General features: G+C 41.0%; 1 protein-coding gene, 2 non-coding genes and 2 pseudogenes across 3 annotated transcripts; 3 read left to right on the plus strand and 2 right to left on the minus strand.

Annotated features, from left to right (window-relative positions):
* Positions 1 to 4,891: 4,891 nt before the first annotated feature.
* Positions 4,892 to 5,418, minus strand: LOC147416781 (uncharacterized; annotated as a pseudogene).
* A 4,147-nt stretch (positions 5,419 to 9,565) lies between these two features.
* LOC147416782 (uncharacterized) lies at positions 9,566 to 11,407 on the plus strand. Its single transcript, XM_086508050.1, has one exon. It carries the CDS (start codon positions 10,200 to 10,202, stop codon positions 11,190 to 11,192), a length of 993 nt encoding a protein of 330 aa, XP_086364176.1. The 5' UTR covers positions 9,566 to 10,199; the 3' UTR covers positions 11,193 to 11,407.
* Positions 11,408 to 14,597: 3,190 nt separating this feature from the next.
* TRNAW-CCA (transfer RNA tryptophan (anticodon CCA)) lies at positions 14,598 to 14,671 on the minus strand. Its single transcript has one exon. It is a non-coding gene; the product is annotated as a tRNA-Trp (tRNA).
* A 2,017-nt stretch (positions 14,672 to 16,688) lies between these two features.
* LOC147416784 (uncharacterized) lies at positions 16,689 to 18,673 on the plus strand (annotated as a pseudogene).
* Positions 18,653 to 18,726, plus strand: TRNAD-GUC (transfer RNA aspartic acid (anticodon GUC)). Its single transcript has one exon. It is a non-coding gene; the product is annotated as a tRNA-Asp (tRNA).
* Positions 18,727 to 19,225: the final 499 nt, after the last annotated feature.

Below are 19,225 nucleotides of genomic sequence, written 5' to 3' on the forward strand. Positions count from 1 at the left end.
GTTTAATTGTTCTACCATGTGAAATTGATAAAGATTAGTTTATTAACTCTTTCTTGATTGCAGATTTCTGTTATATTACAATCAGGTTTGATGCCGAACCTCCCGTATAGGGAATTCATGGTTAATTTATGTAAAGATGAGATAACTTGATCTCCTTTCTTTTTAGCTTCCTTTCTTTCATCATAAATTTCCCTTACAAATGATGTAAAGGGACTTTCCTTTTTCTCAAATAGAAAGCCTATCTACCCTACCAAACACGTTGGATGTCGTCAGATAACCAAAACATAACGTATAGTTTAATAACTACTAACGTATTAAATGAAAATGTTAGCGGCAGGAGGTGGCTGCAAAGATTACGTTGTTGAACGCTAATGCCGGGTGTTTGTTTATCCGTTACTGTAGCCACTTTCATTTCAATACTGGATTTACCCTAAGGATATCATTAAACATTTGACTTAATGCATATATGACTAAAACTTCTACGGTGTACACGTCTATACTATTATTTACCGAATTAATCTTCGTAAAGAACAGGGCATAAGGCCGTAGGACAGATAGCATGGAGACGAAAGCAGGCACGAGTCAAATACCGAACTCGTAGGCTGTCACTACTGATGCTTCAGACTTGCTCTTTCTTTCTGGGCTCTCATGGCTCGTCTGAATCAGACTCTCTGTCCAACTATCTTCTTTCCTTCTACAGGAATAGCAATGGATCGGGCAAGGGATTAAGTTCTCAAGGACAGGCGCAAGGCTACGAGGAATCTAACACGTGGGCAGCAGATCAAATCGCAGTGGTAGTGGCTTGCCGCTGCTGAAACGCTAGCCCCGGCACCTGATCGTAACCTGTGGACTGAAGGGAACACACACTGACTGGCATTCCAAGGTACGAAAGTTTGCGTATCTTTCGCTAAGGTCGACCAGCCAAAATCCACTAAGGTAAGGGAAGGAGGACCCTCCTCCTGAAGCGCTGCAAACTTAAGCCAGCATGCACCTATCACTAAACAACAAAGAAAGTTAATTGAAAATAAGAGTTAAGTGGATCATGGGTTTTAGCCATGGAATCTGCCTTAAGGATAGGAAATCCACAAGTCATCGATACCTAAGTCTGTCGGAAGCATGCACAGATTTGTCAAGGGCAAGCAAGAGTTAAGGCAAATAGCTTTTGTCTATTCGATTTCTTACTAGAAGCCTAATGATTGTATAACTTCAAGGAATACGGATAGAGGGATTTGAACCCCCACGACTGAGTAAGGTCACCAGAACCTAAACCTGGCATGTCTGCCAATTCCATCATATCCGCACATTGATTCTTACTTCGAAATGTTCTTATTGAGTTGGAAAACCAACCCTTTTTCACAGTTGACCAAATAAAGCCAAGCCAATGGCAGAGCAAAGCTTAGATAGCGTAGCAATTAGGCTGCCACTGTACATTTTAATTCTCCCAGGAAAGCAGCGTGACTTACTGCCCGCATCACAAATTATGACGATCCCTTAGGCTTAGCTCTTAAAAAGCGAAGCGCTGCGCCGCTAATGTCCGAGGACATTATCTATTCGGCGTAGTTTCACTAACAGGAACACTAAAAAGGGCTCTTGTATCAACTCAACAGCGCCCATACCTCTCATTGAACCATCTGTGGCACTCATAGCTACGGCTCTTACTTTATTGTTGCCCAATTATTGACTTCACAAACAAACAAGTAACATTAATTTTTTGCTGGGTTTGTTTTTTCCTTCGACTACTCTAATAGTGAATTGTAGATGTTAGGCCTTTTCCCCGCATTGACATTGACTTAATGAAAGAAGAGAAACTGTCATTCACTTCCTAACCTTATGGCAATAAGTGCAGAAAGAAAAAAAGCATAAAATATCAAATAGCAGGTATAACCTACGCTATGACCACTAGGAAACTGCGAGGCCTATCCTATAGTAATCAAAATAACCTTTCTAAAGTAAAAGGAAAATGCCATAAATATATGTAAAAGAAAAGAAGATAACCTTTATCATGAACGGATATGAATTGAACTAATATAGTTCTTCTAGGAATTACTTTCGCCATAGCGTGTTCTTTAAGTTTTAACAAAATCTGCTTGAAAAAGGCTAAATGCAAGCTAGTGTCCCTTTTTTCACCTTCTCTGCTTGGCAAGCTCTTAGGGATGGTGCCCTTCAATTCATTGCAAAGAGATCTACTCACACTGGATGCTTACAGTTTCTCAGTGCAAAAAGAATTGTGTTAGACAGTGAATTGTTATTGAGATGCAGATAGTTAATTTCGGCCATGAGACCCAGCTCGAAAGGAATGCTGCCTGTGAGGCGGTTATTTGAAGACGCGAGCCATTCCAAGCTGCTGCAGTTCGCAAGGGTAAGCGGGATACTTTAATGAGGTTCACATTAAGCGTAAAGTAAGGTTTTATTTAGCTGGAGTTAAGTTGAATCGAACTGCTACTTTGTTTATTGCTTAGGGGGCAGAGAGTATTTTAAAGCCCAATGCCCCTTTCTGAGAGTTACCTCTAATATTTTATTATAACTCCGGTCGAGGGCAGGTAACCTCTCCCTCTACCCAGTTTCCCGGACAGAACTATTCCTTTATAGTCTCCCCTACTTCTCTCTTTAACGGCGGACAAATACTTTGATACATGGAAGTTATCGTTTCAGGAGATTAAAGCCGCATGTTAAAGAAGGGAAGAGGCAACGTCGAAGATTTAGTTGTGGTTCTAAACTCGATTCTAAGCCGCACTAAGTCAATCAGTGCAAAAAGCGGCAGCCATTCTACGTATTCCCTTTCATCTAAAGGCCAAATCTGCCACTATAGCTAACCATTAGGATAGGAACTGCCATGAATGCAGGAGACTGCCCTAGCTAAGCGAGTTATTATTAACACCAAGGCAAGGTTTGAGATTTGACGGAAAAAAGAGGAAATGAGTAAAGCTAGAGCAACAGAACAATTCTCTACTATCTTAGAAGAAAGAATTACCAATTATTACACTAAATTGCCAGTGGATGAGATCGGTTGAGTGGTAGCGGTTGGAGATGGAATTGCACGTGTTTATGGATTAAACAAGATTTAAGCAGGGGAAATGGTAGAATTCGCCAGCGGCGTGAAAGGAATGGCTTTGAATCTTGAAAATGAAAATGTAGGAATTGTTATATTCGGTAGTGATACCGCCATTAAAGAAGGAGATATGGTTAAGCGCACTGGATCTATTGTGGATGTTCCTGTAGGAAAGGCCATGTTAGGTCGCGTAGTTGATGCGTTAGGAGTACCTATTGATGGAAAAGGTGCTTTAAGCGCGATAGAACGAAGACGTGTAGAAGTCAAAGCTCCTGGGATTATTGCACGTAAATCTGTTCACGAACCTATGTAAATAGGGTTAAAAGCGGTAGATAGCCTAGTCCCTATAGGTCGTGGTTAATGAGAACTGATAATCGGCGACTGATAAACCGAAAGAAAGACTGCTATAGCTATTGATACCATTTTGAACCAGAAACTAATCAACGCACAGGGCACTTCCGATAGTGAAAAAGTGTTTTGCGTGTACGTAGCGATTGGATAAAAACGTTTAACCGTGGCATAATTGGTTAAGATTCTCGCAGAAGCTGGTGCTTTAGAATATATTATTATTGTTGCAGCTACGGCTTTAGATCCTGCTCCCTTGTAATTTCTGGCACTATATTTGGCTTGTGCTATGGGAGAGTTTTTTAGAGATCATGGAATGCACGCATTAATTATCTATGACGATCTCAGTAAGCAATCAGTGGCATATTGATAAATGCCATTATTGCTACGTTGACTACTAGGTCGTGAGGCTTTTTCTGGAGATGTCTTCTATTTACATTTCTGTTTATTGGAAAGAGCCGCCAAAAGGTCAGATTAAACTGGTGCAGGTAGCTTAACCGCTTTACTTGTCATTGAAACATAAGCTGGAGACGTTTTTGCTTATATTCCTACTAATGTCATTTCCATTATAGATGGATAAATCTTCCTGGAAACTGAACTTTTCTATCGCGGAATTCGGCCTGCTATTAACGTAGGATTATTCGTTAGTCGCGTTGGGTCTGCTGCTTAGCTGAAAGCTATGAAAGCCCTTTGTGGCACCTTGAAATTGGAGCTAGCATAATATCGTGAAGTTGCCGCTTTTGCGCAATTTGGGTCAGACCTCGATCCTGCTACTCGGTATTTGCCACATCGCGGCGCTAGACCTACTGAGGTACTTAAACAAGCATAATATTCCCTAATTCCTATCGAATAATAAATTGTAATTATTTATGTAGCGGTCAATGGGTTCCTGGACTAAATCCCTTTAACGCAGATCACAACATATGAAAAAAAACTTCTTGACAACCCATACATATTTTCAAAGATTTGAGAAGAAAAGCTCTTAAGTAAAGAAATAACAAAAGAAATTCATTTACTTTGTTTAAAAGAAGCTGCAAGCTTGAACCTGAACAGAAAACTTGACATAAATGAGTAACTCTACTAAAAAAAGAAATCTTTTGAATAACCTCACCAGAAATCTTTTGAATTTGAATAACCTCACCAGAAATCTCTCCTTTCTTTTGAATAACCTCACCATATATCTCTCCTTTATTTCTAAGAACCTCAACATATATCTCTCCTTTCTTTTTAATAACCTCACCATATATCTCTCCTTTCTTTCGTTGAGAAAGGTATTCTTGTTTGTTGCTCTTTTTTTAATTTTATTAAATCTAATTGGGCTTGGGTTTGCTGAAACAGCATACTGTATGAATATGGGCGCTAGTAGTTCTTCAATAGTAACTCAAGCGTCTTCACATTCACAGTTTATGCAACTAAAGGAGGAGGATTGCCGTTCAATCTTATTTGAAACTTGGCAAGATTGTGATAAAATACTAAAAACCTGCCAACAAGGCAGATTGCCCAGCGCTGAGAACGGTTATGAATTCGTTTCACAACTGCAGCCTGCGCAAATAAACAATCTAGTAAACTCTATCTCTGCCAAGTTAAACCCCTCCATAGTCAGCGAAGCCACAATGCAGGAATGGGCTCAGATTTCGGTACAGTTTAAGGAGGCAAACTCCCGTCTGTTCACGTCGTTCCATAAGGACCTTATTCCTGGCTTGATGCTCATCTCTGGGGTATCTCTCCCTTTAAGCATGTCCCCGGAAGAGGGCATAGAACTCCTCTTGAAGGTCCCCTTCTCCCAGGAAGTGATAGCGCATTATGCCGCGCAAATAGTCTCCCAGGCGCAACCTTTGATTGACATGTATAAAGCCCTGTTTGAGCTCTTGCCTTCGACTCCAGAAGTAGTTTTTGTTGAGCAAGACATGCCGCCGCTGAATCCAGAAACAGAAATAACTGTTTCGCAGGAGGAGGCGGATAAAATCCAAGCCGTTCATAATAAAGCCAGGGACGCTGTCCAGATTTTCGTTAAGTTCCATAGGCTTAGAAGCCGGATTCGTAAAGGGACTGCTGCTTTAAACTTAAACGTAGACGTCGTGGTTAAAAAACCGTCTCACGGGCAGAGCGGACACCCTGGGGAGGGTAAAAACCACAGCTGACGACTGAATCCGAATATTACGGATTACATATATCAAGTAATTACTTTCTTTTAGGGAAGGGATGGTTAAATTATTCGGTAACCAACCGAGAGATCATCAACGACAAAGATTGACTTTTTTGTCTTTTAATTGAGTTAATTTTCTTTAATTACGTAAACTCATTTTGAAATAACGCAAAAAACATTTCCAGGGTTGGGCTTTCCTTGACCCAACCCCCCCGCACCGATAGCTCAATTGGATAGAGTCCCTGGCTTCGAACCAGGTAGTTAGGGGTTCGAGTCCTCTTCAGTGCAACATCGTTTCATTTCGGGCTTCGATAAAGCTATATACCACTAACTCTCACTCTTATTGAGAAGAAAGCTTTCACAACTTGCAAGGTAAAGCATGTATCTTCCACCCGGTATTATGTTCAGTCCTCTTTCTTTCAGTTCTTGTTTTATTTAAAGTAAGCGGTTCCCTACGCTTTTTCCTATAGCCCACCTTTTCGATGTTTTAAATCCTATGCCAAGACTAGGGAGCGAGGGGCACAAAGTGTCAAGCAGGGTTGGGTTAACCTTTCTCGCCGATCCAATTTATACTGGGATCAGAGGAATGAGTTGAGAACGCCACTACGTTCCTGTACCCTTTGCTCTTAAAAAGTATCGCTGGTTTTCCCTGCATAATCTGGGCGCATGGTCGAATACGTCCAGTCTAGCGTTGGTAATTCCGTAGAAATAAATGGATGCACGAAGTTCATTCTAACGCCGTAGACACCGAGAGTTTAATTGGTTGAGCCCTGAAGTGCCGAAGGGCAATCCCAACGCAAACCGTAGACATTGATAGTTCCTCATACACGCCTTGTTTCTAAATTACCATGTTATCGCCATGACGGGTTTCGTAACCTCGTCGTGTACTCGAAGCGACAGTGAATTGATCTCTAATCACAATCACCCAGTCCTCTTAATGGTGTCGCTAGGGCAAACAAAACAAGCCAACCACTAACTTTTTTAGGTTAGGGGGGTTTCATTACTGTTTATTACTCATCTGGTGCTTACAGTAGTGTGTTTCTGCTTCTTAGTAGATCTTTTTAAAGAACGCCTTTTTTATTCTATTATTATGCTTATAAACATAGAGATGTGCCTAACAAAGGCATAAAATCATTAGAAACTCTAAAAAAGGCAAAGGAATCTAAAAATGTTTAGGCAAAAGCTACTTTGGAAGCAGAGGCAAGGGAATCACCCTTTATAAACTTTCAAGGAGGCAAAGGAAGCAAGAGAATCCATTTTCGAAGAGAGATACGTCTCCGCCCCTTACATACGAGAAGGTGGTTGGCAAGTCCATGAGTTTTTCAGAAGCTTTCCTAAGTGCTTCGTGTGGTGTCGGACTACCATTAGTCCATATTTCAATGAATGAGATTTCCTGCGTCGCTCTACCACTTCCAAATAGATGGATGCTATAATTTACGTTTCGGACAGGCATAAATACAGCATCGATGGGAAATTGTCCCTTTCCGGATTTCGCTAGATTTTCTATACGATATCCGCAATCTTTTTCAATCTCTAATTCAATAGTTAGAGATATTGGTTGGGTAATGGTAGCTATATATTGCGAATTGTCAATTGCTTCGACGCCAGGTGGTAATGATGGATCGCCCGCAGTTACTTCTTTAGGACCTGTTACAGATGAAAACGCCTCTTGAATATCTTCTTTTGAATCGCCCCTAAGCACAATCTCTTTCGGATTAACTAAAGCATCATGTATTGTCTCTTGAAGACCCGTTATTGTGGAATACTCGTGCACGACTCCGCAAAATCTTGCACGTGTTATGCTTGTCCCTTCAATCTCTTGTGACAAAGCTCTACGCATGGCAATTCCTACAATACTGGCTTGACCCCTTTTAAAGGGAGATACAAGGAAACGACCATAATGAAGCCGCTTACTTTCTATTTTGGATTCAAGGCATTTCCACTGAATTGCCTGCTTAGAGGTCGACATCTCGTTTTTGCGTGCGCATACGTAATTTTTTTTCTCTCCTTTTGATGTGACTAATCACTAGTTAGACGCGTCTCTTTCTGGGGGGTCTACAACCATTATACGGCATAGGAGTCACGTCACGTATGAAACTGAGGATTATGCCGCTTCTGCGAATAGCTCGCAAAGCGGTGTCTCTCCCCGGTCCGGGCCCGCTCATCATAACTTCTGCTTGTTTCATACCCCGATCCACTGATGCTTTAATTGCATTCTCAGCCGCAGCTTGCGCAGCAAATGGCGTGCTTTTGCGTGTTCCCTTAAATCCACAGGCACCGGCGGAAGACCAAATAATTACCTGTCCCCGGACGTCTGTGACGGTAATGATAGTGTTATTGAAACTCGCCTGTATATGAATGACTCCCTTTTGAACTCCGCGTTTTCCCCCACGTGAACGAATTTTTCTCGATTTATTTGACTTGACATAATTAATTAATTATTTTTATTGGGAAGCTCTGTTTAATTAATATTCTTTTTCAGATAGAAATATTTATTATCCTTGTTTCTGTTTATGTTTTGAGTTGCAACAAATTACCATGATTCGTCTACGTCGTAGAATCAATCGACATTTTTTACATATTTTCCGAATGGAAGCACGGATTTTCGTATCTATAACCTTGAATTAATTGGGTAAATCTACCTGTAGGTTTGCTACATGTTTCTTCGATCTAATCAAGATAGGAAATTTGGCAAGAGAAGTGGTTTGGTTAACTGCCGAAAATCTAAACTGATACCGAAATCTACTGACTATTGTTTGTATGCCTACTTCTAAGGCGGTAGATGATGCGTCCCTTGGTAAGATCATAGGGACTCAGTTCAGCTCTTACCCTATCTCCTGGTAGTATTCTTATATAACTGCGTCGCATCCTCCCCGATATATGAGTCAAAACTTGACATCCATTATCCGAACACGCTCAAAACGTGGCATTGGGTAAAGATTCTGTAACTGTACCTTCCATGTCAATGAGATTCTGTTTCTTCATCATTTGGAATAAGTAAACCTCCTATTTACATTACAGGTTTCTCCAAAAAAATTCTTTTCATTGAAGACGTAACTGGTGAAAATAAGTAACTTTTGTCCCTGTTTCTCCCTTTCAATTACCAAATATGGCGTAGAATTTCCCCCCCCAGTTTTTCTTCTTCGCCTAGCTTCCCGATCTGTAAATGAGTCCATAAGACGTTGATAAAATTGCAATTCCCATGCCCCCTAAGATCTTAGGGATTCTTATATGATCGCAATAGATTCTGAGACCGGGTTTGCTAATGTACCTAATAGTTATAGTTTAGTTGCCACGTAAGGTAAGGCTTTTTTTTCTTTGCCAAAAATATCTGACATCCATAAAAATTTTCCCCCCCCCTGTGTGTTCCGTGACGCTTTTTAAAAAACCTTCTTCCAGTAAGATTTGCACGATACCTCTAGTCATTTTAGTAGCTGGTATCCTAGTCATAGCTTTTCTTTTCGTATTCGCATTTCTGATTGAAGTAACTGTGGTGGAGATGGCATCATTATTCGTGAAATATCAATCGGTAATTATTAGAATTGTTTTTACTTAAGTAATTCCAAAATCTCCAGCCTTTCCTCTTGGCAAAATCTAAATGATATTCAAGGCGGAAAAAAGGTTTCTTTCCTTTCTACTCATTTTTTCATTGGCTATCCATCTTCGTTTTTATTGAGTTGTAACTATCTAAATAGATATAGATAGAATAGATATAGATAGATTTTCTGTATATTTGTATATGTGTATGTATTGGACTATTCGACAACTAACTCTTCAAACCCAAATTTTTAAAGGATTGAAGTTTCTTTGAGTTCTAAATAAATGAAACGAGCTTTCTTTTTTTTTTCATTAGTTATCGCAACACTTCGGGAGCTAACGAGACTACCTGGCAAAATTACATTCCCTCAATCCCTTGCTACTGGACCAAAAATCCCTAGTTCCTCTAGATTTCCTTCCTGTGATAATGGCGGCCCAAGAGGCTTTCGACTTATTAACGTGGATGCCACGATTGAAAACGGGGAACTTTGACTCTGTCAACGAATGCTTAGTTGTATTGTTGACATTATATAAAACCAATGAACCTTAATGATAACATTACCAATCTACCACTTATTCTTCATTTGGGTCAGGGCTCTGCTTACTATGTTTTTTCTTTGGATTCATCCGGAAATAATCTTGTTATCCGTTAAATTGTTACAATTAAATGGGCTTGCTTGCAAAGAGACAACAAGACTGTTTACCAAATGTCTTGGTTTTCCGACGACATCCAACGTGTTTGGTAAGGTAGGCATGCAAACTCTATCTTTCTTCTTCAAAGGCGTAAGCTTTCTTTGCCAGCCAACCGCTCTACTTCGTTTAAAGTGTGCTAACTACACTTTTTTATTATTATTACACAGACACTTAAGAATTAGTTACGCTAGAAGGTGCAAAATTAATTGGAGTAGGAGCGGCTACAATAGCCCTAGCAGGAGCAGCAGTAGGTATTGGAAACGTATTTAGTTCTTTGACAAGCCCTGTGGCGTGAAATCTATCGTTAGCTAAATAATCATTTGGTTATGTTACTTTAGGCTTTGCCTTAACAGAAGCTATTGCCTTGTTTGCTTTGACGATGGCTTTTTCAATCTTATTTGTATCTTAAAAAAAGAAAACAAGATAAACATGAATAACCTCACTAAAAAAAGAAATCTTTTGAATTTGAATAACCTCACCAGAAATCTCTCCTTTCTTTTGAATAACCTCACCATATATCTCTCCTTTATTTCTAAGAACCTCAACATATATCTCTCCTTTCTTTTTAATAACCTCACCATATATCTCTCCTTTCTTTCGTTGAGAAAGGTATTCTTGTTTGTTGCTCTTTTTTTAATTTTATTAAATCTAATTGGGCTTGGGTTTGCTGAAACAGCATACTGTATGAATATGGGCGCTAGTAGTTCTTCAATAGTAACTCAAGCGTCTTCACATTCACAGTTTATGCAACTAAAGGAGGAGGATTGCCGTTCAATCTTATTTGAAACTTGGCAAGATTGTGATAAAATACTAAAAACCTGCCAACAAGGCAGATTGCCCAGCGCTGAGAACGGTTATGAATTCGTTTCACAACTGCAGCCTGCGCAAATAAACAATCTAGTAAACTCTATCTCTGCCAAGTTAAACCCCTCCATAGTCAGCGAAGCCACAATGCAGGAATGGGCTCAGATTTCGGTACAGTTTAAGGAGGCAAACTCCCGTCTGTTCACGTCGTTCCATAAGGACCTTATTCCTGGCTTGATGCTCATCTCTGGGGTATCTCTCCCTTTAAGCATGTCCCCGGAAGAGGGCATAGAACTCCTCTTGAAGGTCCCCTTCTCCCAGGAAGTGATAGCGCATTATGCCGCGCAAATAGTCTCCCAGGCGCAACCTTTGATTGACATGTATAAAGCCCTGTTTGAGCTCTTGCCTTCGACTCCAGAAGTAGTTTTTGTTGAGCAAGACATGCCGCCGCTGAATCCAGAAACAGAAATAACTGTTTCGCAGGAGGAGGCGGATAAAATCCAAGCCGTTCATAATAAAGCCAGGGACGCTGTCCAGATTTTCGTTAAGTTCCATAGGCTTAGAAGCCGGATTCGTAAAGGGACTGCCTTTAAACTTAAACGTAGACGTCGTGGTTAAAAAACCGTCTCACGGGCAGAGCGGACACCCTGGGGAGGGTAAAAACCACAGCTGACGACTGAATCCGAATATTACGGATTACATATATCAAGTAATTACTTTCTTTTAGGGAAGGGATGGTTAAATTATTCGGTAACCAACCGAGAGATCATCAACGACAAAGATTGACTTTTTTGTCTTTTAATTGAGTTAATTTTCTTTAATTACGTAAACTCATTTTGAAGAAATAACGCAAAAAACATTTCCAGGGTTGGGCTTTCCTTGACCCAACCCCCCGCACCGATAGCTCAATTGGATAGAGTCCCTGGCTTCGAACCAGGTAGTTAGGGGTTCGAGTCCTCTTCAGTGCAACATCGTTTCATTTCGGGCTTCGATAAAGCTATATACCACTAACTCTCACTCTTATTGAGAAGAAAGCTTTCACAACTTGCAAGGTAAAGCATGTATCTTCCACCCGGTATTATGTTCAGTCCTCTTTCTTTCAGTTCTTGTTTTATTTAAAGTAAGCGGTTCCCTACGCTTTTTCCTATAGCCCACCTTTTCGATGTTTTAAATCCTATGCCAAGACTAGGGAGCGAGGGGCACAAAGTGTCAAGCAGGGTTGGTTAACCTTTCTCGCCGATCCAATTTATACTGGGATCAGAGGAATGAGTTGAGAACGCCACTACGTCCTGTACCCTTTGCTCTTAAAAAGTATCGCTGGTTTTCCCTGCATAATCTGGCGCATGGTCGAATACGTCCAGTCTAGCGTTGGTAATTCCGTAGAAATAAATGGATGCACGAAGTTCATTCTAACGCCGTAGACACCGAGAGTTTAATTGGTTGAGCCCTGAAGTGCCGAAGGGCAATCCCAACGCAAACCGTAGACATTGATAGTTCCTCATACACGCCTTGTTTCTAAATTACCATGTTATCGCCATGACGGGTTTCGTAACCTCGTCGTGTACTCGAAGCGACAGTGAATTGATCTCTAATCACAATCACCCAGTCCTCTTAATGGTGTCGCTAGGGCAAACAAAACAAGCCAACCACGGGAAGGAAGGCAGAAAATTGAGTAAATAGAAGCAGAGGATCAATAATGTCTGGGTTATTGCACTGGCCCACTTTCCCTTCTTGCCTGCTTTCGATACTTTCTGCCTACAACCTCTAGCCTTTCTTGCTATCAAAGCAGTGCTTGCTTGGTTGCGGGGAGGCTAACCTTTCTCAGTTCCACGAGGCCTACTTTGGCTGCCTTTGCAGGATATCGCCTATCTTTACTTTTTAGGGGTTACGGGGGCTATCTTTCTTTCTTGATCGTATCGGTTCCTTTTTTGCTTTGTACGTACCCTGCATTAGTCTTGATCCTAAGTGGCGAGGCAAGGAAAAGGTATTCTGTACAATGAAACAACGAGGGCCGCAGGCAACGGGCAGTTCATATCTATGGCAACGCCAATCTATCGGTTACACGAAACCGCGTCGCGCCTTCGCTTCGGCTGCCCCCTTCGTCCCTTAGAGAGCAGTAAGACTTTAGCCATCGCAAATCAGTCAGTACTAACGTGTTCATCCCTTCGGGCCTCAATTTATTCATGTATTCAAAGCGGCAGCTAAAAGTTCAAGTGCTTCGCCGTGTTACACGTAAGTAGGGTCTAAGGTTGTATAACATAGTGACGAGGCTCTTGTCCTAAGCGTAGTAATGCGATTAGGCCATGCCAATACGATTTCAGCGGCTTCGCGCCTACGTATGCCCTGGTTACGTGTTATCGCTTCCCTTCAAAAAGGCTTGTATTTTCTCTAGGTTTCGAAGCAACACAAAAACAAGCCAACCTATGTAAGATTCAGCTTGCCAAGTTTAAGTTTAAGTTCTTTGAGCTAACCTCGTTCCCTTATTAAGCTACTGCAAGGCAGCTAATAAAGCAGCAAATTGCTAATCTATCAATCAATACATGGAAAGTGGCAGCTTGGACAGTCAGCTTCATGGCAGCAACATAAAACGGGATGGTCACGATGGGCAGCCTGTAGCCGCAATGGGGCTTAGTTGGGAGAGTTAGAAGCGGATAGCTTTCGGTATAGCGTTTCGCTATTCTTGCATAAGTGTTGTTTTCTCTACATCCTTCATTAGGGTTTTTTGCTCATTAGGCGAATGTGCTTCTAGACAACGCGCTGAGCTAGAGGCATACGTTTCTGACTTCGAGATGGCATGATTCACTTTTTTTGCCAAGCTTTTCACGCTACAGGGGCTGGGCCCCAGACCAGTAGATCTGGGCCAAGACAGGATTTTTGGGGGAGAAGGCACTTAAAAAAATCCAATACATACAAGAACTTTAAAAAAGACCGAGGATATAATATCTTTAAGCCAATCTGCCAAAGTGGGAGGGTCCCTTCCCAGTCAGGCACTGAATCACTTGAACCTGAGCTACTGCCCGGAGCAGGTTCTTGTGGAACTCCCTTCGAATTGTTAGTAAAGACTAGGGAATTAGAGGACTCTGCCTGTGGCCTTTCCGTAGGCATCGGCGGAGTTTTTGAGCGTTCTGCACGCGAAGCAAATAAACATGAGAATAAGGAAAAAAGCTAATCCATTAGAAAAAGGTTTCTATTTGATTTGTTTTACCGATATTTCTGGCATTTCAATTTAATTTTCATTGCCTCAGGCAGGATAGCGAATAATCTTACTTTACTAGCGGCCTTTAACTTGCTTGATAAACCAACGGAGCTTTAGATGTCAGCGTCCCAAGCAAGGACTACAACGAGCCATGCCCGTGTCATTAACGGCCAGACTCCTATACATAGTGACTCTACACCGTTTAAGGTATAAAGTTAACTGTAGATAGCCCGACTTACAGCTTATAACATAAAACTTCCTAAATGCCAGCCAAAAACGAATAGGCAAAGCACTGTCAGACTATTTGAATTGCTTTAATATGCTAAAATAAAGCAGAAAATAAGGAAAAAAAAAGTAAATAGGGACGAAAAAGTTTTACACACAGCGCTTACTAATCCATCGCACCTACTAACGATTAATTATTAGTTAATGCGTTTACTTTGGTAAGTATTTGTATTAAACATTCACAAATTAAAATGGTTGAAGCATTACTATCTGGAATCGTGTTAGGCTTAATTCCGATAACCCTAGCTAGATTTTTTGTAACTGCATACTTGTAATACCGACAGAGTAACCAATTAAATATTCGATGAAATTTAGTTAAGAATCGTCCTACCTAAGATAAGATTTTGATATTGGGAAGGGGGAAGGATTTAAAAGATATCTGTCGAATCCTCCCCCTACCTCCTCGCCTCTTCTCTGTCCAAAAAAGTATTTCAGGAAACAAATAGCAGATGTGCCGCTTTTCTAACGACGAAAATTAATTCTATTCCTATTTCAATTTTAATGTGTACCGCTTAAGCAATCCTTGGGTAGGTAAGAAAAAACACGCCCTGTAGGATTCGAACCTACGACATCGGGTTTTGGAGACCCACGTTCTACCAAACTAAACTAAAGGCGCCCCCTCCTAACCTAAAAGGAGTCACTTCAATCTCCGAAGTAAAAGTTACAGCCAAGGAAGTAGCGACAATATATTTGTATTCGTTGCAGTTTTTTTTACAACCCATTTGATCAATGGGGAATAAAGGTCTGTGGCAAAATCCAGCCATAGCATCAAAGTATAATTAATAAAATATTCCTCAGTTGGGCTCATGATCCGAAGCGGCTCACTGACACTAAGATTGCTGTCTTTACTAGCGCCCCCTAGATCAGATCTAGAGGAGTGATTTCTGTCTCCTGTCGTACTCTGCGGTTGTCCTTTGAATTTCACTGTCTTTGCACGTAACTGCCCCTGCTCTTCCACTGAATTGCCTTTTTGTGTCAATTGTATAAACCCATATTTACGCCTAACTTGATCAGAATACAAGTCAAACATAAACTTTTCCGACCGTTTCAAGTGAATAACCCGTTCATTTAACAGATTCACTTGTTCCCTTAAATGAGCGCTTTCGTTCTTCAATCCTTAGTCGAAATGATGGCAAAGAAGTTATAAAAAATGCCACTGTTAGTGGTAGTAACTACGAAGGGCAAGGTAATAATGCCACTGCCACTATTAGTGGTTAGGACTACAAAGCGAGGTTACCGGCAAGGACTGCGAACACTACCTTATGAAACCTTCCCTAACCATCTTACGGACCTACCCTCTGGAAAGGGAGTAGCCGGCGATCAGTTCAAGCCTACACGAGTGTAGGTTGCCTTGTTTCCTTCCCTCGATGTCGCTTTCTGTTCCGCAAAAAAAAACAAACTAAATAGAATGCAAGAATTCGATCTCCATGTTGCACCAAGTTACTCACGGCCCAGACCCCTACCGTTGAATGAAGCGACAAACAACTCGTTCAATCGTCGGCGCCGGGTTCCGGTTCTCTAACCAAACTAAAGGTAGTTTGCGTGCGTGGTAATGGATGGCAAAACTTATTCTCTCTCAACAAGAATCTCTTGTGCTTCGGTCTTGGATTTGAATATAGCAAGTTAACGTTAACTAACGGTCTTTGATAGCTTAGCGAGTGTGTTTTTGGCCTGCAAACTACCTATAGGTTAGATAATTTCTTTTGAAAGATGGATAAAGTAGTTCCAGTTTTGCCCTGAGCATTCCACGATAACTGATATGGTAGCTCCGCTTCCGCAGAGTGGGTTCGATGATTCATCATCAGATTGAAAAATCGACAATCAACGTTAAGAGGTCAAGTATCCCACCTGGCCAGTTATGACCAAAGGCGTTGAACCTTCCAATAACATACAATGGCAACAGATAAGTAGCGAATAGGATCAAAGAACCGCATCTGCCTTGCAAAACAAATAAAACCAAAATGTGGCCTTGAATTGACGAGCATAAATGCATGCCAAAAAGAGTCTTTTGAGCCTTTTAGTTGCCCTTACTGTGGCAGCCACGGGCTTTAGCAAGGGATAGCAACAAAAGGGGTACAAACAAAAGTGACGAAAGTAAGAGTGCAAGTAAAGTCCCTATCCCTATGGTTAGTTCTATTCTGAAAAAACTACGACTCGGAAAAAAAGGAGATAGCTAATCCACAACCTTAGCTGATTTAGCCTCAAGTAACTTTAGTTAACGAATTAGTAACTGAAGTAACCACCAACCCTATCAGTCGAATGGGATGATTGCAGGATTGCTGATATTTATTGCAGTCTGTGCTATCGCAAATGATACAATCTATCGGCTTTACAGTGTGATAGACGAAGCCGTTAAGTCCACTGTGTTTTCGATCTCAATAGCCTCGACTTGCCAGATCTAGCCGATGCGGCGACGTCAACCTGGTGGTCCTAAGCTGATGGGCGATCCTAACGGTTCCCTTTTCCATTCCCTTTCACGCAAGCACGGTTGTAATTTATGTGTTTTTTTAATTTCTTTTTCTATCTTGATTTTTCTCTTTTCTTATCATATTTTCTTTCATTTTATTTATTAAAATTTAAATTATCATGCCGAAGCAAATGGGACAGGAAGTCGATCTAGGAAAGTTCAACCTCCCGATGATGATGAAAGTGACACTATTTTCGATGAAAATGACACTACTTTTGTTTTGGATCCCTTTCATTTTCATTTTCATGTTTTCATCTTTTTACAAGCTCCCATGGATATTAAGATAAGAACAGACCTTATAACGAAAAACAAAACAAAAATAAAAGAAAGCAAAACGAGCTTTGGTTAATCATTCCCCAGTGTGATCTGTTAGTCCCAAGCAATATCCGCGGAATGACCCGCACTACTAATGACGCGAACTCTAACCAGAAACAGACAAAAAAACAGAGATCGTTAGTTGCCACGTCAATAGCTGGGATGTTCAGCCAACTCTCAGGCCTTGATTTAATAGAAAGGTAGCTACCCTCGAAGCCACAAAAGCAAAAGGCCTAGAGCACACATAGGACGAACAATGAATGAGTGTAAGCCTCGTTGCCCGACAATCGACGGTGCTGACTGCACCGAGGGACTCATTATCGTAATAGCGGAAAAAGTAAGGCAGTGACAACTTGGGGATTGTCATTGAGCGTCCCTAGACGCCCAAGAAAAGTAAGTTATTGATGGCTCTTTCATTCTAGGTCTAGGACGAACCATTTACGCTTGCGGCATCTTCTACGAAGTGTAGCTCACGTCTAAGCATCCGGTTAGGGAACGGGGCAACGCCCATGAAGCTCCAGAAACGGAAGGCCTGCCTGGCTGTATGCTCTTAGAAAGAGGATTCTCCACCAAGCTCCAGGGCTAACATGGAGACCCATTGACTTTATTGATTATTAATTGTAAATAACAGCAAATCATATGTAAGGTAAAGGTATTTAAACTCGTGTTAAATCACTGTCTTAACTGTCTTTGTTTACAATTATAAGTAAAATCGTACTATAGTTTAAAACGCCCGCCTTTCGCCATAGCTTAAAGAGAAGACGCTAACATGACGGGAAGAGCCGTATGAGATCATCAGTCTCATGTACGGTTCAGGAGCCAAGCTTATGCAGCAATGTCAGAGCTTAGGTTAACTACATAATTCCAGTTCCACTTTACTACGTGAAGGCGCTCTATAATATTTAGTAAAGCTATTGCGATATGGAAATAAAAGGCATGATAGGGACAAGGGTTTAATCAAACTGTTACGCTCATCAAATATGATCTTGGTGAATACAGGACTGAAAACTCCTGTAATCCTTTTAAAACATGAAGTGACAGCAGAGGTGTCAATTACTGAATAAGCAAGGTATAATTTTGTTGGAATCGAAGATTCGAATCTAGAAAAAGTAGAAGTAAAGGAGCTTCATTTTTATGAACCAAGACTTCTTTTGCCAAAGCCGCGTAAACCGGGAATTATTTTGTCAAAACCATTGAACAAGAAAATAGTTTGGATTGAACCAACTAAGATTTGGCGTGACTGTAACAAGGTCAAAGGGTTGATTTTCAATTTAATTAAGGGTGGGTATGCTGTAGTTATCGCAGGGCTCGTAGCTTTCCTTTTCAGAAGTCCCTCTTACAAACGCAACCGCAAGAAGAATAAAAAAAAGTTTCACCTCTCAAAAAAAAATCAATTTTCTAGAGGTAGATTCCATGAAAACAAAAGCAAAAGCATAAAATCCAGGAACAAGGATCTAAAGTTTCGCAAAAACAGAAATAAGACATCCCGCAGGAGTAGGACATCCAAAATTCCAAACACGAATATAATAAGACGTAATACTGTGGTAAAAAATATTCGTGCTACGCTAGTTTTAAAAGGGAAAAAGCACCAAAAAAGCCGCCAGCAGGCATTTAGGCGCCGTCGCGTTTATTTACATAAGTATGTATGGAGCTTTTATGGAGTGGCTTCAAAAAGATGCATGCAGAGTAAAATAGAATGACTAGGGCTATATTGGACAACACAGCACATATTACTTCGTAAATTGCACGTAACATCTTCAAAGAACAAATAACAGGGATGGGGGCTTAATGAATCCTCCACCTCCGGCCGGGGCAGGGGAAATAGCTTAGTCGGTTAGAGTGCTGGTCTGTCACGCCAGAAGCCGCGGGTTCGAATCCCGTTTTCCCCGTTAGCATTATGCTAGTTAGGTTTGTTTTAAAAGTCAGAGTTGATGATATCGATGGAAAGGAAGCCTGACTACCTTTGCCCTTCGAGTAGAGCATGTAGCGAAAAAACCTTGTCAGTCTCTACCTGTTTCGTTTGACCAGGCAAAGCAGTCAAGTGCTGCACCCGGCAATGATGATAGTCTAGTAGCCGGAAATACAGCTAGCCCACGTTTTAACTCAAGCAGCATAGGACACGTAAACTCCCATGCGTGTAAATCAGCGAGGACCACTAAATGTTCCTGCAAGTTGTAGTCAATACCTAGTATGTAAGCCGTTACCTCAAACTTGGAGGTTAATTAAATAAAGGCAAAGTTGGGTTTTTTCGGTGTAGTTGTGAAATAGTCGACAGCTATAACGTTGCTATACAAAACTGTATGTAAGATTCCCACTTCATACAAGTGAACTCTTCGTCATTTAATTATTGTTGAGAAGATAACTATTCTCAGTCATAACATAGAGTAC

Source organism: Adiantum capillus-veneris, unplaced genomic scaffold (assembly GCF_014529385.1).
Source record: "Adiantum capillus-veneris isolate H3 unplaced genomic scaffold, ASM1452938v2 Hic_scaffold_461, whole genome shotgun sequence".
Classification (NCBI taxonomy): domain Eukaryota; kingdom Viridiplantae; phylum Streptophyta; class Polypodiopsida; order Polypodiales; family Pteridaceae; genus Adiantum; species Adiantum capillus-veneris.

What these genes read in the sequence shown, in the direction of transcription:
- LOC147416782 (XM_086508050.1), top strand. Translation starts at nt 10,200, where the DNA reads ATGAATAACCTCACTAAAAAAAGAAATCTTTTGAATTTGAATAACCTC.